The sequence below is a fragment of the Nylanderia fulva genome, unplaced genomic scaffold (genome assembly GCF_048542155.1).
Source record: "Nylanderia fulva isolate GAGA-0341 unplaced genomic scaffold, ASM4854215v1 Scaffold17, whole genome shotgun sequence".
Taxonomy (NCBI): domain Eukaryota; kingdom Metazoa; phylum Arthropoda; class Insecta; order Hymenoptera; family Formicidae; genus Nylanderia; species Nylanderia fulva.
This window is the reverse complement of record NW_028189945.1, coordinates 4,273,923-4,296,281: the sequence shown is the minus strand read 5'-3', so window position 1 is coordinate 4,296,281 and position 22,359 is coordinate 4,273,923. Positions and strand designations below refer to the sequence as shown.

Here is a 22,359-nt window from a genome sequence, read left to right as displayed (position 1 = left end):
TATCTATATGTTATTTTTATATATCTGGCGTTATTTTTTCTGTATATTGTATATATAATAATGTTTTCATATTTTGTAGTGTATATACAGATAGAGTTAATACAAGATTTTTGTTCAGTACGCGTTATCTGTAAATAATGAAGAAAATGGTAAAATCATTAAGCACAACGAATGCAAGGTAATTAAAAAAAACTCCAAATCTTTATAATTATGTTAAATTATAAAAAAAAAAAAAAAGATTAAGCATTATCTTCATTAGTATATTTTTTATATTTTCTACAAATGTTTCTCGATCATTTTGCTGATTTATAGTCTCACAATTTTTTTCGCAAAAAAGAGAATCTCGAAGTCGAGAGATATTCGGATACGAGATATACCGAGGGGGAAGAGGACCGTATCCGTCGCGACGTTGTCGGTGTCCACCGGTCTCGTACCCGCTCTAAAATAGCACGCATCCGTCCCTTCCCTCTCGTAGCGAGCTATTATGACGCGTCTCCCATTCATAAATAGGGACGGCGCTTATCGCCGCTCCGAGCGGCGGCCATCTTGGCTGCGCGAGTTCCCGTCGACGACGTCGTTCCTCGAAAAATCCACGAGGAATATCACTCGACGCGCGAACGGAGAGACGTCGCGTCGCGCGCTCCCTATTCGAATCTCGCGCGCGCGGAAGTCGCGGAGCGGAAGTGGCGCGCGACCAGCGCGGTGGTTAGGCGCTCGGCGCACAGCTGATCAGTGGCTTCGACGGACGGTAGCCGTTCGGATCGTCGTCGCGGCGGAAAACGCGGAAGGAGGCCGGTGCGGAGCAGCGTGTGTATCAATGTACGGAGGTGACAGGTGAAAGGTTCTCCGGAAGAGGACGAGACGAGGAGAGAAAGAGAGAGAGAGAGAGAGAGTGAGAGATTTAGGAGTTCGTGAGGAAGAGGAGGTGGTGCACAACGACGTCGCAGCCCGGCCCTCGTCGGACGTTTCCGATGGTTGCCGTCCGGTAAGTGTCGACCCCGATCGGGACCAATGAATTTTCGGCGCTCCAGGACGCCGATCGTCGTCGTCCTCGTCGGCGGCGGCGACGTGGACGACGGCGTCTCGCTGAAAAAGTGGGGAGAAAGAAGGAGGCGCGCGACACGAAAATACACCTGCGGTGGAATGCACCGGATGGATACAACAACAATGCGTGGACGAAAGAGAGAGATTCGGCCATCGTGTCCGGTTTCGCTCGCGTTTGTGATTCCGAGATTTTCGTCGTCTCTCTCGCTTCCCTTTCTTCCTCTTTCCTCCGATCGAGTATTCAAATATGTGTGTATGTGTGTATATATATGTGCGCATGGGCGTCCGCAGGGGGGAGGGCAAAGGGGGCATTTGACCCCCCCTGGAATTAGTAAAAGAATTTAGCATTTGCTCTACTTTTGAATGAACACTGAAATTGATTTGCATATCAAATAGTATATAGAAAATATATAAAAAATATTAAGAATTTTTTTCAAATATGCGTTATATAAAAAAATAAATATTTAAAAAAAATATATATATATATACAAGTTAATACATATATGTATAATAATATTTATAAAATATACATATAAAAAATACATTTAAAAAAATAAAGATGACAAAAAAGTTAGATTTTAAAAATTAAAGAACAAAAAAATTTAATTATGCCGCCTCCTGGAAAAAATCCTGCGAACACCCACGTGTGTATGTGTGTGTGTGTGTGTGTGTATATTTATTTGATTCTGAATATATAAAAAGCATAGCGTGGCGCAGCAGCTGGTAGAAATAGGTTTATATCGAAACCGATGTAGGTTTCTATCTTTAAACATGTCTACGCCGATGCGCGGCATAAATGCGAAATAAAAAAATTCTTCTGCGATGTCATAGCTTCAATCGTTGCGTAAACAAATTATGAAGATAATCTATCGCGAACATGAAAGCCGATACACGCATTATAAATGTTAACAATTGCGTGTTCGTATAAAAACATAATATTAGCGAGCGTAAACAAACTGGATAAATTTCTTTTAATTTTAATGAATGCGATTTATTTTTCGGAAATTTTTACGTCACTGCAGAAACGGAGAATTGTCAGATAAATTATAATCATTTCATGTATACATAGACGAAAATGCTAAATGGGACTTTGAGCAGAATAGTTACGATGACCATATTTTCTGTGAAAGAAGATAAAGACCAAACCTGAAAATTTCAAGACTGTTTCCAAATTAGTTTGCGACCAAAAGAAATCGACGTGCAAAAAAAAATTAATTCTGTGACTGTCAGAAAATCTATACATATTCTTTGAAATTAATTCGACTATGCTGAAACATATCCTTGGTTTTTTAAATAAAGTCCAGATAGAGGTTTAATTATTTTAATTTTTCAAATTTTCATATTAATACTACAGCATATTAGACATTAAAATGTTAAATAAAAAATAAATCAACAAAGTTGAGTTAAAAAAAATGAATAAATTTGAAGGATAACTTGAAATAAAAATGGTCACCGTAAGAAAAATATAATTTTTTTTCTTTTTTCGGAGATGTCGCATAAATTTGGATCGTAAGAGACACGAGAGAACACGGATGCAAATTTACTCTCTGCTCGACCGGAAAGGTGTCGGAGGAGGGAAAATGGGAAAGAGAGGAGGCGAAAAGCGTATTAGTTGTACGACAGCCGCGGCCTGTATCGCTGCATCAATTTAACGTTCTGCCATAAAACAAATGTATCGCGTGCCTGTCATAACAAGCCCGCGATGAAGCGTTACATCTCTCGCTGCGTCGGTTTATTTAAAGTCGGAGTACTAGCCGACGATTGGCCGACAGGGCCAGGTGCTCGTCTCCTGCGATTGAGACGTCCTGGGGCGCCGATTGATGCGCCGCGACGTCTTGCACTCGGAGCGTATCTGATCGCGTAATTAAATCTCAATCGTACGTCAAATTCGGACAGAATTTATGCACCGTATAAAAGTGCTTTGACCACAAAATTCTGCAAAAAATTGCTACAATTTTAATTTTTATTAAACTTATTACATTCGTGAAAAAAACGACCAATACTGGACTGCAAAAATCTTCTTTATTTATTTAATTCATGACGTTTCGATCACTGTGGTTTAGGTCTTTATCAAATGATTAATTCTTTTAACGTCATGAATTAAATAAATGAAGAAAATTTTTGTAGTCCAGTATTGGTTTTTTTCACGAATGTAATAAGTTTAATTTAATTCTTACTGACGACTAATCAATTAACAAAGACATCAAAATATTTTAATTTTTATATTCAGTCACGATATCATCCTTTTATTTTGATAATTCTATTATTATTGATACGCTGGGAGAATTTTCTCTTAGAATTTAGCCTGAAAATCATAGTAATCGCGGGAGTTTCTCTGATTAATATTTATTTTACAATAATAAATATTATCTAATATGTACATAGTAAAATTAATCGAAGATATTTTATATCTTATTGTGATAGATATTAATATTTTTTATTATGGTAAAAATATTAATCAGAGAATTTTTTTATCAAACTCTTGCAATATCATATTGTTCCACGATCACCATGATTTTCAGGGTAAATTCTAAGAGAAAATTCTCTTTGTGTATATTAATATGAAATATCAAAAGAATGTAATTTCATGGATATTCATTATTTTTCTTATTTTTTATTTTTTTTAATATTTGCGATAAAAATGTATTAAATTCCAACAACTCAGAAATTTAATAAATTCAAGGTACCTGACTTTGAATTATGTAAATTTAATCTAAATTTAATGAAGTAATGTAGCAAAGTAATTTTTCGCGATTGCTTTCACTGTTGACGCAGGAAGGAGAGAAATTTTCTCCGAGAAATAATTCGACGACGATTACGCAACCACCGATAAATTAGTCGTCAGATCCTCTCGGTAATTTCGTTTAATGGTTCAATTAAAATACGCGTGCAAATACTGCGAATACTCGCGACGGTGAAAGTTTTCATCGGAACGTGATTGCTTGTTATGCATGGAATTTGGATTTAAAGGCCGACAATGTTTATATTTAAACGAAAGAGTAGCTCGAAGAATCCATATCAACCCTTTTAAAAATAATTAAATAATTAAAAATAATTAAACATAATTGAAAATTATTTCTTTTGTGTTTTGACATATAAAAAATATTTTTTCATAAAATCTCGAAGCAAAATTCAGAATATTTTCATAATTACTGGCATAATTTTTTATCATTTCTGATTAAGTGTCGATATCAATTCTTCGAGCGACTCTTTCGCTTAATAATAAATTAATTATTTTTTATAATTTTTAATATTTAATAATTTGTTAAATTAAATGACATGAGTCTCGAGTGAACCACGTCGGATTCAACAATATTAAATGAACTGTAGATACATATCAGAGAGACGTCTAAAGAATTGTGACACTTGCAGATACATAAGACGATGGATGGCATAGGCGGGACGTTTTGCGGTTTCTCGTGTGAGAGGGAAAAAAGTGTGAGAATATTGTCTTCGGTAGCGTTTATTTTTGCCACACGACTTATCGTACGGTTGTGGTTAACGTTAACGGTGCGCGCGTCTCACCCGTCAATTATTATTCTTGGTTCCTTATTTTCGTCTGGTGGCTGCGCGGACCGACTTTGACGCCCCCGATATACATTTACATACATTAAACTCCGCGACGCGGATTAGCTCTTGTCGTGTCGGATTTACACGGGTCGTCGACGTCGAATCCGCGCGTCGACTCTCTTCTGCCCTTTCTGTCCCTTTTCATTTGTCGATATTGAAAAGGGCATAATTACGATGTCCACCGTCCTTTATTTTAGAGGCCAGTCATTTATTTCAAGGCTGTAGTTGTCCTTTAGATTTATTCATTTTTCTAAAACTCAATTTTGTCTGTTATTTTTTATTTATTTTTTATTTTAATGTCATAGTGTATACGACCGTGCATAGTATTAACATGAGAATTAATATACATGAAGAATTTTTGATGGTAATCGTGGGACAATAAAATATGTTCGATTAATTTTATACTACGTATTCATATTTTTTATTTTATTGTGGTAAATATTAATCAGAGAAGCTCTTACAAAATTCTTTCATTATATTGTCCCACGATTATCATAATTTTCAGGGCAAATTCTAAGAGAAAATTCCCTCTGTATACGAAAACCTTTTTAAAAGAATTTATTTTTTCTTGTTGATTTCTTTTGGTCGCAAACTGATTTGGAAACACGTTGAAACAAAGTCCTAAAAAATGTTCAAGATTGTCCTTTTTTTTGTCCGAAAATATGATCACTATATAATCGATAAGGAGATAATATGACAACACATATATGAAATGCACATTCGATATGTTCGTAAAAAAAATATATTCGACATACTTTATAGAGTCTTAAAATAGACTTACGAGGCACGCCACGACTCCAAGTCGCTACTCACGGTTCATTACGTCCGTACGTCGCCGTGCTAATGAAACGTTATTACGTGCAATTAGCTCCCGGGACCCGTTGCGAAGCAACAGGTGCCGCGGACAGCCGTGCGCTTAGTAATTTTAAGGACTCATCGCGCAATTCGTCACGTAATTCTCGTGGCGATAAAAGGCAAAACGTAATCGTTCGGACCTCTTCGTGGTCCTCTCTATTAAGAGCTCTCTTCTCTTCACAGAAAATTGACGGAGGGGTCTCGACACCTTTGGGAATTGTGTCTCTTTTCGCGAACTTAATGTTCCTGTTTTTCTGTGGATCGCTCTTTCGGCCTCGGATTTCTTCGAAGAGGCGGATTTCCGCGGCGCTTAAAAATAATTCCGCGCGGAATAAAAGAAAACGAAAGGTGGAAATACCGGGGCGGAATCCGCTTTTCCTCGTGTTTCTACATCACGGAGCCAGACGAAAACAGCCGCGCTGCGTTCGTGTGTCTCCTGGGTATTTCATGACACAAATATCTTCTCGGCAGCCTGGAATTCCGCTTTTCCTTTTTCGCTTGTCCCGACGCCGAACGGCGCTTTCGTTTCTCCTCTTAAAACGATCCCCGTCTCGCCGACGAACGTCTCCCGACTTTCCGCGATGTGTGTCTCTATTTTTCTGTCGATATGTAGAGAAACTTTCATTGTCAGTCGCAATTTTATCTTTCCATCGAAAGTGTCGCTCGAAAATGTCAAATATGTCTAAACTGTAATACATTTTCTCTTAGCTATACGAATTCTTTGAATAAGTCGAAGGGAAACTCGAAATGCCGGTTAATTTTTCGATTTTGGATAACACACACCTCCAATTTTATAATTATTCGTAAAGTTAAAATTTTGTTACAAATAGTTCAAGCTGAATTTTCCGATTTAAATATAATTTCGCGGACAAAATTCGCCACGTTCAATCTGCTGTCACGACGCGTTTAATTTCGAGTCCACGTTCCCCGCGATAAGTATCGTCTATTTAATTTGTCACAGAGCACACGCGACAGCGGCTATCCTCGATTACATTCTACGCCATTGAAAGAGTGCCTTTGGCACGAACAGGTTGATTTATTCGGCTGGTTGTGCGCGAGATTCGCGAACAAGGACCGGAACGAATTCGCGCGGCCACCATCTTCGAATCCCATCTGCCCACTCGCATTTATTTGCATTTCGCTCATTTACATATAGACTTGATTTCGAAAATCTCGAGAAAGAGAGTGAATTACTTGCCAAAGATTGTCGCGAAGTAAACGAATCTAAAATAATGTCCGCGGAGAAGCAATATATTATATTCTTCCACATACAAAAATTTCTACAAAATTCATACAAAAAATGCTATTTAATTTGTCTATATTTCTTTTTTTTTTATTTTTATGTAAAAGCTACACAGAGAAAATTTTCTTTTAGACTTTATCCTGAAAATCATGGCAATTGTATACGACAATATGGTATACTGAAAGAATTTTAAAAGAGTTTCCCTGATTAAATATTGTATATACTCCATAATAAAAAAATTAATATCTATTGCAATATATACAATAGATATACAAATATGTTCGATTAATTTTACCATATACATATTAATATTTTTTATTGTAGTAAATATTAATCAGAGAAACTCTTATAAAATTTTTCCAATATCAATTTTCAGGGTAAATTCTAAGAGGAAATTTTCTCCATGTACGTCTAGAAGTGGAGGGAAATGATGTATCGAATTTAGATCAAATTAATTTACAATTAATGAATTGAAGAACAGACACGTTTCGTATCTCTTCCGACGTTTAGAGACACGAAATTGTATATATAGGAAGCGATGTAGAGCCACGCGCCACTTTTCTCTCTGATTGATGCCTCACTCACCTGACTCGCGATCTCGCCAGGTGCGGAATGAAAGAAAAGGAAGCGGCGGAGATTATTAATTCCCTCTAGCACTTTATTTCACCGCGTATGGACGTGTGCCAAATGCGAATTCCGAATGCGACCGAAGCTTTTTCGTCTCTCCTTCGAAGTCTTTTCCAATCGAATTGGCGTCGCGCGCGACGTTCGCCAAAACCGAGCTCTCGTGAGAGCAATTTAATGCAAATCATCGCATCCTGAGAGAGTATTTTTTTTAAATTAATTTAAAAAGGAAGTCGACGGTAATTAGGGGAAAAATGTTCTCTGTTTTTTAATCATCAAAAATCATTCACACTGGTCTCGCGTACAATACTCGTACTTCATTATTTTGCCATTTTTTTCTACATTTGTGTTTTTCTATATTATAATATACTTTTATCTCTTTTTTTAGGTACTTTTAATTGATTATTATTACTGGCATAATGTACCGTTTGAAAAAAAAATTTAGCTACAGTCTCGCGCTAGCGTCCTTTTTCGCAAATAAACTTATCCGCAAAATTGCATCATAGTGTCTTTAGTACCGGTTAATTATGCGACGCTATTACGTAGCAGACCGCACAGGTGTCCATCGTCTTCCTACGTAGCTGCCAATTCCACGATGTAACGGGTGTCGTAGAGCGATCAGTCGCGTTGGAATAGATCAGAATTTTAAATTAGCCCGCGCAGATTTTGGCAGTTTTTGAAGAAAAAATTCTGCAATGATTCATCTCGTGCGTAAGCATACATATTTAGATTTCTTCTGAATACATATATCAGTTTATATAGTTGCTATTTTTTAGCTATACTATTTTTAAGAAAGATAACAGCAAGAATACGTCTTGTAACAATACCTAAATATTAGAATGCAAATAAAACACATCTTTTTGTTATTAAGATATAATTTCGATCAGACCGATGATGTCGATTGTATTTGCAGGAAAACAATGTAAGCTTGTAGACGACATAGAGGGTCAAAAGGAATTCTTCCCGGGAAAGGATGACGTAGATTTGTCTAATTAATCTTGAGAAACGATTGAAAAATGAACAATGAATTAGCCAGTCAAGTTATAAATATACAATAAAACGTGGCATGTGGAAGAAAGGAACTTTTCAAGACTATGACCCGTCGAATCTTCTCCCGAGGAAGGAAGACAGACAGAAAGGGAAATAAACCTGCAGTTTCGCCGCGTTTTCCGATTGCCAGGTTCCACAATCTTTTTTTCGTACTTTTTCCCGTCATCGTCGCACGTGATCGGGTCACATAGAAAGTCCGACTCGCCGATCGTCGTTTTTCACGCTCTCGTCCAACTTTCTATCAGCGCGACGTCGAGATCGAGATCGCCCCGACAAGTCTAGGAGGAGCGCTCTTTCGATCTGGATACGACCCAACTCGCTTATCCAATGAATTACAAAATATATACCTAGCTTTCTGGGAAAGCTTCCGGATCGCGTTATTACGAGAGAACCTCTTGGCTCGTCTTACGTTATCGCAACCGATGATCATTACACAAAAGCCGAGGGAAGAGAAACGCGGGTGTGTCCTTCTCTCTTGGCGCGCGCTCGCTCGGTTATTAGTAGCGTAAATTTATGGGAACGCCGGACTACATTGTATGCCGAGACGTAATATGTAACGATATATAATATACGTGGCACCTGCAGGTAGAGGCCCTGCCAGGAGGATGGGGGCCCACGATGGGGGAGTGCCACTGCTCTAACATCACTATCATGCAGCTGTTCCACGAGCTGAAGCAGCAGTTCCCCGCGCTCCCTGATCACGTCGTCTCCCAGTGCATCGCCCAGGTATACAGGTGTCCGTCCCGGAGAGTGTGGGCCTGATTCAAACAAAACCCCTTTTCCCGCCGATCTCTCGAGCACCCGGAGAGAAGGAGAGAATCGCTGAAAAACTAACTCTAATCGCCGCAATAACGACTAACCGCCGCGCCGGCGCTTAACACGGTTTACGATGTACGATTTATAATGAGAATTGGCAAATCCTCGCCTCCTTCCTCGCCTGTATGCATCGTTCAATCCATTTGCACGAGCGTGGAACCTGTGTGTATCTTGTTTAAGTATATATATATAGGTCGTTCTCCACAAAAACCTACCTTCATGTACATTTGGATTTCTTTAGCCGGTTTGGAAATTATTTTGTTATATATATTTTTTATTCGAGATTTAAAAATATACAAATTCATGTAACAGAAAGAAAAAATTGCAAAGATGAGATGCAATAAACCATATTGATATATATTTTCGTTTTGCTCAACATCCGATGAAAGATTGCGTCCAAATTGGCCGAGGAAATGGAAGACTGTGCATAAATCTTTCTCTCAGCATCACACACACACATATATCTTACATGTACGTGCGATGTCCGGGAATAATTATAAGCGATCGCGCTGGTCTCGCGCGTTCAATTTTCGGAACGCGGCGAGGAGCCCGAAGGAACGTGGGAACCGCGAGGTCGGACGTGCGTTCCGCGACATATATTCCCCGATATTTGGACAAATCGACGTCACGGGGAGATCGACGCCAAACTGCTGATCGTAGGTACGTGTGGGTTGCAGAACAGTCACGATCGGGAGATATGCGCGAGGAGCCTGCGGGCCACCCAGGAGTCCCGTCCGTCTCCGGGCGCGTTTCCACCGCCGGCGCCTTGCATCGGGGTGCAGCAACAGCAGCAGCAGCCGTCATCTCCGCCGCAACAACGAGACCAGCAACGTTGCTGCGCGATGAACCAGGTGCAACATCAGGAACAACCGCGCGGCATCGCCGTCGGCGTCAGACGTCCCCATCGACCGGCTTCCTTGGACATCGGTATGACACGCCGTTGCATCCCTTCTGTAGGTTGCATCCGCGCCGTCGCGACCTCGACGAGCCCTCTCGTCGTTACTCCCTCGTCCGCTCCAGCCGTCTGCACGTCGCGGGGCTTCTTCGACGAGGGTTGCACCGTCAATAGCAACGGCAGCAACGCGCCCTCCGGCTTCGAGCTCAACGTCAACGTCGCCTGCAGCCCCGCGGGCAATCGCGGTACGAAATGCTGAACATGGAATTGACATCGTATTCGCAATATTTAACGTAGAGCGGAAGGAGTTATATAAGAATTTGTACAAAACTCCGTCGAGTTTATATATTATTGGATATGAACCAATATGAATGTATAAGAGGAGCAGGTTTTTAATATTTTAATTATTTTTCTCAGGCGAGATATGTTTCCATATTAATATACGAGTAGCTGAGCTACCAGTATCGAGCGTTAAATATGTGTACATACGATTAAGCGAGACTGAGAATTAGATACGATGGTATCGAATCAAAAGTGATCGCGGCACAATGAGAACTTTATCTCGCTGATAAGATAAATCAAGAAGAATGTCTATACATGTTGAAGAGATTAATGAAGCGAATCGTATAGCAACGCCAAGCGTTTTCTTCTCGGAAGTAATCGAATCGTTATTCTTTTGTGGCGTACTTCTATATTGCGGATGTTATTGTAGAAATTATCAATCGCGCTCGCATAAGCTCTCACAATCATCATTCAGAAACTCGAACGGACCAGTAGACTCGTAAGTAGACTGCGAAATGCAAACATGTACCGTCGACTTCTCTTTTGATTGTAGCCATCGACTCTAAAATTGGTCGCGAAAATGATTGAAAACAATTTAAAGACAAACAGGAACGATATATTTAATTCGACCCAAACTAGTCAAGAAAATTTTTATTTTATTTTCACAACGTTTCGACCATCTGTTTTTCGTCCTTTTCAAGTGAAAAATTCCTTGATAAAAGCGCAGTTAGTTAATACTGTTGTCATGATTATTAAACAATATGATTATCGGACTTTTTTAAAAACATTTGAAATAACTTTTGAAAGAAAGTAACCGCATCTTATCGTTTTAAAAAAGTCCGATAATCATATTGTTTAATAATCATGACAACAGTGTGAACTAACTGCACTTTTATCAAGGAATTTTTCACTTGAAAAGGATCAAAAACAGATGGTCGAAACGTTGTGGAAATAAAATAAAAATTTTCTTTGGCTAGTTTGGGTCGAATTAAATATATCGTTCCTATTTTAAATACCACTATCGACGTTTTATTAAATATTCACTTTGATTAAAGACAAACGTTTGATTGTAATTTTACACCGGCAGATTTTCGAACGGTGCCGACAATCGGTGCTTGTAAACGAAGCGACCTCGTCGTCGTGCCACGGCCTCATTACGCCGAACCTCTGTTAGCCGCTGGGACGTCCGGAACGCAGATCGATCATACTCGAAGCTACACCTCGGTCAGCTTGACCCTCAGGCCGCCTTCCTCCGAGCCGCAACCCCCGATCGATATCAGGTCGGAGGGATCCAGCCTCACTTACTCGACCTCGTCCCTGGATCCGCGTGGCTTTCAGAGTCGCCTGCAGATCAGCATCGGTCCCGGAAACGTCGGTAGCGTGGCGGCAGCGAGGATAAGACCACCGATGGCCAACAGCCTGTTGTCATCGACTCAGACGAGTCCTCAGCGGCCGCCTGGTACGTTCTTCATTTCAAACTATCTAGTCCTTTAATAGTAATTTGGATGCAGTTTATAATTTATACACAAGAGAATTTTACTTAGAATTTATTTACTTATTTTTATTGTAAATAATTTTATGGTAAATATTAATCAGAGAAACTCTAATAAAATTCTTCCAATATCATATTGTCCCATTATGATTTCCAGGGTAAATTCTAAGTAATTTATTATATATGTAAATTTTGATAAAAGTAGGTAAGATCTTCATCGAAGAACCTGTAACTAAAATTAATATGGAATTTTTTTGGTTTGCATCCTAGGACTTCCGCCAGGACCGCCGAGTCAGCTGCCAAGACCGACGACAACGACGATGAGCGCGCCGACTACACCCTCCGTACCACCAACAACGAATATCGTCCCAATTTGCAGTCTCCCGACTACGCCTTCCGTACCCGCGACGATTGGCATCACGTCTCCCTCCGGCGCCAGCGTCGGGGAACACACGCAGTCCGCTCCCGATCAGAACCGATCGCCATTGAGTCAAAGTAATGTCAAAGGAGATTCGCGGAACGACGACGAGCTTCCCGACTGCGACTACTTCTGCGGCTGTATAGCGTTGCAGAAGCGCGCGCACGTGTATATTTACCTGGAAGTCACTCGGTCGCACGTACTACGCCCACGCACGCAACACCGGGAACGTTATTTACGCATTCCTGACCCCACGCTCCGGGCTATACATAGCCGCACGCCGCGGTTACAGCTACGCGGACCACCTGATCGCGGTTTTTCTGACCGCGAGAGTCCGCGCGTTTCCTGGACGTCGCTACGTTAAACATTCCCGTGGCCTTCGTTCTTTTTTTTGCGATTAAGAATTATTACTTAATTATAATATTATAATATTATAATGTTGTTTACAACGCATGCAACACGTTCTTTAATTTATAACGTAGATGCGAAAACTGATGATGAAAGTGCTTTGTCTAACATATGTTATCATCGTGATCAATAAAATCGTAATAAACGACAAGGCATAATATGATAAAATTAACGAATCGCGACCGCGGCAATGTCATTACTTGCGAGAGTGTTCTCTTTCTCGCGGTGAGAGAATTAGAAAGTCGTCGTTGTTAAAGTAAGTTTCGAGGCGGTTCGGCTCGCCTTATTTATGTATGCACTTAAAATTGTTATTGGAATTTCCAGTGACGGAACACCAAAAGAAATTGATCGCGGAACAACTGGCTAGGAAGGAAAGACTCGCTAGGGAATTGAGAGCTGAGAAAGGACGACTCGAAGCGATGAAGAAAGAAGTGCAGGCTCTCACCAAACCAGTGGATCCTTTGGTACCCCCTCAAGTATGTACAACAAAAAAAATATGATATAATTGCGCGATATGAATGCCTTTCGAGATGTGTATTTTAATACAAAATTTTTGCAGGAGTTGAAGAGACGACTGAGGAGCGAAATATATATGCTGCAGGTCGAGTGTGACAGGTTGGCCGATCAAGTGGACCAATGGTCAGACAGACTAGGTATCTATTTTTTATATTGTGTTGTTAAGTACAAGATTATAAGAAGTTTGCAAGCAAATTCAAAAATTGTTCTTTTAGTACCACTGGGCGAAACCAACGAGGAGTTTTATCAGGGCATTTATACCGGCCAACCGTTGCCGACGAGACCGCTGAATCCACAACCGCCACCCTTGCCGAGTCAACCCCCGGTATGGCGATCGGAACAGCCGACGACAATCGCAAGCGATGAACGGGACGGGCCGTCGTGGGTCTGCACTATGTGTACTTTCGACAATCATCCGCTAATGAATAAGTGCGAGGAGTGCGACATGCCGAGACTGTTGAACCCCAGCGGCAGTGCAGGTATAGTGCACGGCAATTCGTCAGGAACGACTTTGTTGTCGTCGTCCTCGTCGGCAGCGGCTCATTGTGACCGTGAACCTCCTTCAATACCACTCCAGCTACCCAGAATAGAATAGTTCGTTGCCTAACAGCATGCCGTGTGATTTGTGATATAATTTTCGCGGAAACTTGCTAATGTTATTTTGCGATTGGACGATGAAACACTAATCGATCGAACTTTGAAGTTAATGCGATAAAACATTTATATCAAACGTGATATTATTTTATCATCACCTGTATTTTTAAGAAATTTTTAACAAGTGTGCTATTATTAAACTATGTTATAAAAATTGTGTATTTAATTATGATTAATTAATCCTGTTTTTAGCATAATAAAAGAGAACAAGATGCGCGATCTTGTTTTCACTTGTTTGTTAAAGATGTGTGTGTATTTGCCGTATAATTAATTAACAATTATTTTTTACATAACTCTTTAAAGTATTAACATTGTTGATAGTGTGAGTATTTTTTAGCAAAAAATATCATTTTGACTCTTATTTAAGGTAAGGAAAGGCATTTTATGCTTTACAATTATATATATTATTTTATTGAATTTTATAGCAATGCTATAAAACGAATCTCCAATTTCAGGGGAAACGCAAGATATTCATATACGAGTAACACATCATCATAATTTTTCGCCAAGACGTAAGTATAACTCTGCTTTCGTTGAAATAAAATTAATACTTTTTGCAGACACAACATTTACACTACATGTAAAAATAATTATTTCTACATATTACTTCTCCAGGTACAGTGCACAGTTGGGTGGTATGACATGAACTGAATTAGAAATTTTTAAAGAACTGTATATATAATTATATTTAAATTAAATAAATTGTAGGAGCTCTAAGCGATTATATTATTAATAGAACATGTGACTAATGTAATAATTTAATTTTTTATTTGCAATTAGTGTGTATATTACGCGTTATTAGTTAAATAGTTCGTTGTAAAATCTCTGTTTTCAAGTTGACACTAAGTAACTAATTGGATTTTCTGACATATTATATCTTTTTCTCTGGAAAAATTTCTAGAACATTTAGATTTTCTCAACGATACATATCAAGTGTCTATATAATAACGAAAGATATTTAACTAAATATTACACAAAATTATATTTCTCTTCAGATTCTTATTTGTATAAAAATTATCGCATAATATGTATAAATATAAAGTAATTTATAACAATTGTAGCAACATTCCGCCACATTATATAGCCGTACCCCTCTCCAAATTCAACTTTGTCTCCCGAGTATATTCGCCGTAGAATCTTTCCAATTTCTGATTGAACTTTGCATTACGTTCGTTAATATAATCGATATCCGCGTCGTCGTTATGCATTCTACGTCTGCTATACTTCTCCCTCTTTGCGATCCTATAAAGAAAGATGTGAAACATGAGCTATTGAAGATGATGCACTTTCAATCATTAAAAAATCATTAATTTTACTAACTGTTTTTCCAGATTGGTGACCATTTTGTCAATTGCTTCTTTTTTATCCTCGTGCAAGCCATGTAATATCGTATTTCGGTCTCCATAAAAGGCAGGTCCTAGCTTTTCCTTTGTTTCTTCGTATGCTTCCATATTTGGCTTGATATTCTTCACTAATCTGTTATACGATCGTATCGCTGCTTGTTCGTAATCTGAGAAACCTGGGTCCGGATTTTGTTTGCTCTTCTTCTTTCTAGCTATTCTCTCTGCTTCTGTGGCGTCAACATTCAGCAATTTCATTCGTTCGTAATCTTCACCCTGTAGAAAATACAAGTTCAGTTAAATAGGATGTTTGTGTATCTAGAAATGTGAAATGCCATCGTGATATATGCTAATATAGTACTTTAGTTTCTGCTTCTTTCCTAGCAGCTTCGTCTTGCATTATCCATTCGGCCTGTCTCTTGCGAGACTCCCAGTTGGCAGGTAGCTTGTTCCTCTTATCTTCCTCTACAACTTCCTTGTGATTCTGCATTCTGGCTTCATTCTGTTGAATCAATTTAGTCAATGAATAGATAAATTATAATAATTCTAGAATTATATCTATTATAGAATTAATATCTAGATGTAGATTAGATTGACTACATTAGACTAGCACATGGATTCATTCAATAATTTTGGAGCCAGAAATAACCGATGCAAATATAAAGAAAATATTGAGAAATATTTGACTTTTCAGCTTTAAAGCGACAAACTAATATTGATTAATTTATTTCCAAAAGATTAAATTGTAAAACCAATAAAACGTTTCTAAGGTTAGCTCTCTAAGGTTACTCGAGTGCGAACTCACCCTCTTGGAGTGAAGTTCCCTGAGTCGTTTCATCCTCTCGTCGTACTTTGCTTTCACGGAAGATGCACTCGAAGATGCGGCATTATCCATCTTCAAATACGATTTTCAAGCAAACTCACGAACTTGCAAAATAACCGAGCAATTTGACAAGTCAACAGAGAAGCCTGAGAAGCGTCATCTATATCTGAAAAATCCAGACGCAGAAGCACGTAATCAATCCCAGCCGGTAAATCGCTGACTGTCGGTAAAATCGGTCCCTCAAATGTCATTACCACGTTTCGTCACCAGATCTCGACTCGCGAATTCCACGAAAGGAGCCATTATCGTCGAAAGCTCGGTGCTTTGCGGACGCGATAGCACACACACACACACATACAGTCCCGAGTCTACAGGTTTCCAGGCTTCCTCATCATCTGGTAGATGGATCGTACGTTCGTATACAACCCTCCTACCATATAGACGCCTCTCTTTTTATCCCTCTGGCCTTCGCGCGATTTATACCTTTCCCTCCGATCGCTTCCTCCCTCTCTCTCTCCTGCGTTCGATTCGAGACTCCACTTTCTACGGGCTTTTCGAGATTCCCGCGAGTAGGGCGCGGACGAAGGGACGGATGCAACGCGCGAGAGACACAGACAAGACAGAGACACCGTGACGCATCGACTGGAGCGAAGGCGCGCGCGTGAAACGCGACGTCGAGTCGAGGAGCTCTCTCGGCCTCGGCCACTCTCAGCTGTGCGGGAGCGAACGAGAGTGCTGTGACAAGAGAGAGAGAGGGAGCATGGAGACCCTCGAGTCGAGCTGCGTGTGCCGTCTCTGCGGTCAGCACTCCGGGATCTCCATCAACATCTTCGACGAGAGCGAGAACCACGTCAGGAAGATCAACGCCGTCCTGCCTATCATGGTACGCATCATCGTGTTATGTTGCTCCTTCTCTTTCTCTTTCCCTCTCGCGATTTCTCCCTATTGTATATATTCTTATGGAGAGGGTGTCCACGTTCTCTCGCGTGACGTAAAGCGCACCCTCGCTTTGAGAAACGCGAGAGCTCCGAGATTAATTAATTATTAGAGCTGGTTTTTTTTCGATTCCTTCCCTTTTCATAGGTCTCCGATGTGTGAAGAAAGGATTTTTACGAATTATTAAGAAATAATGGATATTTTTATGGATCTTCTATCGGACACGCGGAATTGATGTTTACGAGAAGGATCATGAATTCCAGGCGGAATGGCACGCACGTGCTTTTTTTGTACGCGTCACTGATTCCAAGAACTTTTGGCGCGAAACGATAAATTCCTTGTTTGTTTCTTCTTGGAGAATGGAATTTTTGGTTTTTGTTGATTCAACTATTGAGATTTGCAAAAGTGAGGTTATCGTTAAGCTTTGCTCGCCAATGCGTTCCGAAATATCAAGAATGTGGATTTTTATTGCGTAACTTATTGAGACTCGAAGAATTTAAATTATGTATTTTTTTTTTTACATCGGCATATTACGATTTTTTGGATTTTTTCTCCATTTAATTACATTTAAAAAATGTTTGTTCTTGATATCAATTTTTTATTCTCTGCATTTGCTTTTTTTATTTTTAAACATAAAGTCAATTTATTGACTTTTTAATTTTCGAGACTTTTAATATTAAAGATTGAAATACAAAAAGTGTATATGAATATATTATATATTATATTTTTTAATATATTTCAAATATATATATATTTATACATATAAATTTATAAATATATTTTTATAAAACTATAATTTAGAATGTGTACATGTATGTAATTTAAGACACTTGTTAAATTTATGTTTAGAGGAATAAAAATATCTTGCAGTACATGGTTACAATAAACATACATAAATAACAAAAAGAATTTAATATTCTATTAAAGCGAAAATTATGATATATAAATAAATTTTCAAATTCGTTGAATTTCGGTTCAATGTATATAACTTATAAGTTGAAGACTTTTTGCATTACTTTTATACACTTTATAAGTTATAATAATTATATATCTTTCTATTCAGATTTAATAAATCATAAATCAAGAGAATTTTAAGATAAGATATCTCTGAAGTAACAGAGATTATTCACGTACATCTTATAAGCTTACATATTTGTAAAAAGAAAGATTAATCTACCTATAGATTTCATGATGATAAATATCAAATTAAATTGCTTAATCATTCTTTTTTTTATTTTTTTGTAAATTTTAAGGTGTTATAGGGCGTATACTTACATTCGTATTTTACATATTTGTCTTCAAATTTTTATTTATAGTAAATTATACATATAATTCAGGTTGAATATATATAATATAGAATAGAATTATAGAAAACGCTCATTTGTCATTGAATTAATTGAGTTGAATTAAATAACAAACTCTAAACACGTTTCACTACTCGGTTATTTTAGAGTTATTATAGTGAGCTATTAGCAAAGTGAAAATACCGCGATAATATTAATGAACGGAAGTTTCCAAGCTTGTGCAGCATGTCATTAAACGTGTTTATCATATACGCAAATTTATTACAACATGGTGACGCGCGCTCGATTATTTTTAATTTATTTTCTGAGATTCGAAAATTTTATCTTGTCCCTGTCCTGAGAATTTCATAAAGATTATGCCATTCAACAACAATCGAAAGATTCAGTGCAATGCAATAATTTTATTATTCCTTATTTTTTAGAAAGAATTTTGGAAACATAAATCGATGAAATTAAACTTACAAAGATTCATTTTTTATCAAAATTTAGTTGGATTAATTTTTTCTCAAGCTTAAAATTAATGTTTTATTTTTGGACAAATTATTATTATTTTTTGGGGGGAATAATTAATATTTTAAATTACACATCTTAAGATTATTTTACATCTAATTTGTTCATAAAGTAAGCCCTATCATACACTCCTCATTATTTGCTTTGCGATGCACGAGCTAAGATAACAACCTCTGTTTTATCGTATTGAATTAATATCTTGTTTGAGAAAAAAAAGAACGAATTGGGTGTTATATACCGAAGATTGTTGAAAGCATTGATTGATTTTTTGAAACTGCTCAACTGATCACATTTTTTATTCGTAATCTTGTTTTTCAGGTGCACGAGCTGGATCTACTACCGAAGCAAATGTGCCACCGGTGCAGCTACAAGCTAGAGGAGTTCCATAAGTTCTACATAGACTGTCTGAAGACAGACGCAGCGCTCAAGAGCCAGTTGTCATGGATGCGAAAGGATCGTGGCAAGGAGAAGATCGGCGTGCCGATGGTGCACATTGAAAACGTGAAGATTAAGGCAGAGTCGCTCGATTATGACGTATACGAACTGGAACCACTGATGGAGAACATGGACTACATCAACTCGATTAATTCGATGGCACTTCCTGCCGAGGAAATTCACAATGGATTGACATATGCGGCGCTCTCGCGTTGCCGATGTTGCTGTAATAAGAAGAGCCAAAGCAGAGCCAAAAAACCTATGACGGAATTCTGTCGAAATTATAAAAAATCTAGATGCGGCCAGATCGCGGGTGACTCGCGAGAGAGGACTTTCGAGAATACTGCCCCCAGATTAAGATCGATCAAGAAGAACCTTTTTATCCAAGCGTTTCCAGATTGCCCGCAGAATCGTTTGCCGTGCGTCGACGCTATCGAGAACGCGCGAGATCGTTTGACCGCAAACACAAACGCCAAAGATGACGTATCATCCCTGAAAACGCGAAACCGTTCTTACGGTGAACTCGGTGAAGCAGTTCCCAGAAGTCAAATAGCTTCGAGAAGCACGATAGTGCGAAATTTGAGACCTAGGAAAAATCTGGTAAACTATGCGTCGAATAAGAAGAAAATGTCGATTGAAGTTGATCCAGGATCATCTCTAACGAGTAACTCGGAAATTTTGCATCTGAAAACCACGTCTGCGTCTCATTTTAAATTGACTCGACAGATCAAGGTGGGGAAAATGGATGATTTAGAAGGACGCAGTTTAAGACCAAGAAGAAACGTCGTGGATTATCAGGAACCGAAAATGAGGAAGGTATCTGATCACCGTACAAAGAGGCGCAAAGTGGAGGACCTGGAGCAGAGCTCGAAGCATTCGAGAAATGAAAATGCATCTTCATTGAATGAATTTGTTCTGAAACTTAAAATAAAGCAGGAAGTTTTGAATGACCTGGAAGACACGGTGCTCGATGAAACGACCAGCGCGATACCTCGATTACCGAATAATTCGCTCGCCGATCTACCCGCGAAGGTTGAAGCATTGACAAGCGATAATAACATCAGCTTACGAGATAACATGCCAGATTACTTCAAGCCGAGTCATCCACAATTACGAGATAAGTTCCAGCTAGCCAAGCGAAAATCATTGTCCAACCGAATGACCAGGCTGACGAGAACGAAGAAGATCTATCGATTGCCCACGGCGAATCATTCACCAAAATGCCTGAGGAGTCAGGATGCTTTCCTGAGAAATGGCAAAGCGAGGAAGAATGATTACATGGACTGGTCGGAAAAGAAGTCACCAACGAGAAAACTGATGGACGTGATCAATAAAAGCGCGAAGACGAAGCCAGCGATGATGAAGCTGGTCGAAAGCATCAAACATTATTGCGAGACGTGCAACGTCAGCTTCGAGAATAAGGAATTATTCCAACTACACAGGTGCTACTACGATTGATCTTTTCTCACGTGGCCGAATTGTCGAGAAATATAAAAGTTTACGAACTATCTAAAAATCTAAGATATTTGAAAGAGACTTTTAAATATCTTCGCAAGGTATGAAGGACTTTTCGAGATATTAAGAGGTAAAGTATCTCGATGCGGAAAAGAAAATAATTAGGAAATTCTTCATTTGTGGTTGTATAAGCATGCACATGTATTTATAAACTGCAGATTATTTTAATGACTTCTAATTTCCGGATATCTTGCTTTCGAAATGACAAACGCGCGTTTTATTTAAATCGAATATATTCTATTTGATTACAAGATTAAATTCTTGTTCGTAAACTGTACCTGTTTAAAAATTAAAAATTTTAGCAAATTAAAAAATGTTTCCCAATTGCCAGTATCTTCTATATAATTATTAACTTTTTCTTCTTTTTTGAAATCGATAAATATTAAGATTATCGATAAAAACACGTAGACAATAAATGGGAAATAATAAAGTTTTTTAATGTACATATTGTACGTTATTTAGATATTGTATTATCATCTGTATATTATTTTATCTTTACTATATCACATTTATTTTGTGAACAAGAATATATGTATATGCATACTTATACCTTGTTTGTCGATTTATGTAAATGTTAAATAATGAAAATTGTTACATACACTTAAGATTTTACGTAGGAAATTCACAAGTCGCCTTCAAAGATTAAGAAATAAATTTAAGAATATATAGATAGGTAGAAGTCTATTTTATGAAAGACAAGAGATATAAAATATATGTCGATATAAATTTCACGAGAATATGTGATATATGTATATGAAAATGACCGATTTTGTGGAAAATTCGATATACAAATAGTTTGTTAACATATATGTAATAATCGAAAAATTACTCTTTTTACACTACTTTGAAATTTTATATATTAATACGATCAATATTTTAACAATATTGAACTATTTCGAAAAAGAACATATTTTATTAAAAAAATTTTTAGAATTTTATTGAACATTCAAATTTATCAACATTATAATGTTACAATAAGTATGGATTCGTTAAGTGATTAATTATACTTTATTTCAGCATTGTTAGATCATTAAATATAAAAATTAAATAAAATTAAATTATCAAATTTTATCCACAATAATTACATTTATTTTTTAACTGCATATAAGTTCTCATCGTTGTAAAGTGCTTCTCTGAATCACCTGTCTGTTAATAACAAATAAAGAGGTAGATGTTGTTATTTCCTAAAGATATATCTTTCTCATATCATTAAATTAATAAATATTATACATCTACATAAAGTATATATATATATAATTATAATGTTTATATAAAACATCCTGATCCTATATATCATTCTTTATCTTTTCATAAAAAATACTATTTTTTTATTCATATTTTTATATATAGCATAATTAAATATGATAATTATGTTAAAACATGTAACACGACAAATTAAGTGACAGTAAAAATCTCTTTCAACGAAGAAAATAATTTTTAATCCATTAAATTTACGCTATACACGATAATGATTATAATTTATTAATATTTTGAAAAAACGCTTATATATATACACATTTTGCATAAAATGCGATTTTATTAATTTGTTATTTAATTTGTGTACAATATTCAGAGACAAATTTTTATCAAATGTAATTATATTGACGATATATATGTATATATTTTTAC

The 22,359-nt window shown here is 37.6% G+C and overlaps 3 protein-coding genes across 8 annotated transcripts; 2 read left to right on the top strand and 1 right to left on the bottom strand.

The window, feature by feature from the left end:
• Nucleotides 1-927: 927 nt before the first annotated feature.
• Tab2 (TAK1-associated binding protein 2) lies at nt 928-14,746 on the top strand. Of its 6 annotated transcripts, none has more exons than XM_029320079.2 (11): nt 971-985; nt 7,725-8,043; nt 8,250-8,516; nt 8,972-9,112; nt 9,880-10,342; nt 11,467-11,838; nt 12,142-12,366; nt 13,022-13,173; nt 13,257-13,350; nt 13,429-13,692; nt 14,323-14,746. In XM_029320079.2, exons 4-11 carry the CDS (start codon nt 9,005-9,007, stop codon nt 14,511-14,513), a joined length of 1,869 nt encoding a protein of 622 aa, XP_029175912.1. In that variant the 5' UTR covers nt 971-985; nt 7,725-8,043; nt 8,250-8,516; nt 8,972-9,004; the 3' UTR covers nt 14,514-14,746. The 6 variants fall into 6 exon arrangements, with proteins under 6 accessions (XP_029175915.1, XP_029175910.1, XP_029175914.1 ...); XM_029320078.2 differs by having other exon boundaries at nt 7,725-8,047; XM_029320082.2 differs by lacking the exons at nt 7,725-8,043; nt 8,250-8,516 and having other exon boundaries at nt 928-985; nt 14,323-14,379; nt 14,483-14,746.
• Nucleotides 14,256-16,730, bottom strand: LOC114944258 (pre-mRNA-splicing factor Syf2). Its single transcript, XM_029320084.2, has 4 exons — nt 16,013-16,730; nt 15,569-15,709; nt 15,188-15,483; nt 14,256-15,109 (listed from the first exon to the last, which is right to left on the bottom strand). The coding sequence occupies exons 1-4, from the start codon at nt 16,100-16,102 to the stop codon at nt 14,944-14,946; spliced, it is 693 nt and encodes a 230-aa protein (XP_029175917.1). The 5' UTR covers nt 16,103-16,730; the 3' UTR covers nt 14,256-14,943.
• Nucleotides 16,668-21,923, top strand: LOC114944257 (uncharacterized). Its single transcript, XM_029320083.2, has 2 exons — nt 16,668-16,913; nt 19,099-21,923. The coding sequence occupies exons 1-2, from the start codon at nt 16,791-16,793 to the stop codon at nt 20,671-20,673; spliced, it is 1,698 nt and encodes a 565-aa protein (XP_029175916.1). The 5' UTR covers nt 16,668-16,790; the 3' UTR covers nt 20,674-21,923.
• Nucleotides 21,924-22,359: the final 436 nt, after the last annotated feature.

Bases quoted from the DNA above. Each gene is read 5' to 3' on its own strand.
- Tab2 (XM_029320077.2), top strand. From the start codon at position 9,005: ATGGGGGAGTGCCACTGCTCTAACATCACTATCATGCAGCTGTTCCAC. The intron at 10,343-11,466 runs GTACGAAATGCT...TTACACCGGCAG, and splicing joins CAGCCCCGCGGGCAATCGCG to ATTTTCGAACGGTGCCGACA. The intron at 13,693-14,322 runs GTATAGTGCACG...CTCCAATTTCAG, and splicing joins GAACCCCAGCGGCAGTGCAG to GGGAAACGCAAGATATTCAT.
- LOC114944257 (XM_029320083.2), top strand. From the start codon at position 16,791: ATGGAGACCCTCGAGTCGAGCTGCGTGTGCCGTCTCTGCGGTCAGCAC. The intron at 16,914-19,098 runs GTACGCATCATC...CTTGTTTTTCAG, and splicing joins ACGCCGTCCTGCCTATCATG to GTGCACGAGCTGGATCTACT.
- LOC114944258 (XM_029320084.2), bottom strand. From the start codon at position 16,102: ATGGATAATGCCGCATCTTCGAGTGCATCTTCCGTGAAAGCAAAGTAC. The intron at 15,710-16,012 runs GTGAGTTCGCAC...TTGATTCAACAG, and splicing joins GGGAACTTCACTCCAAGAGG to AATGAAGCCAGAATGCAGAA. The intron at 15,484-15,568 runs GTACTATATTAG...TATTTTCTACAG, and splicing joins GGAAAGAAGCAGAAACTAAA to GGTGAAGATTACGAACGAAT.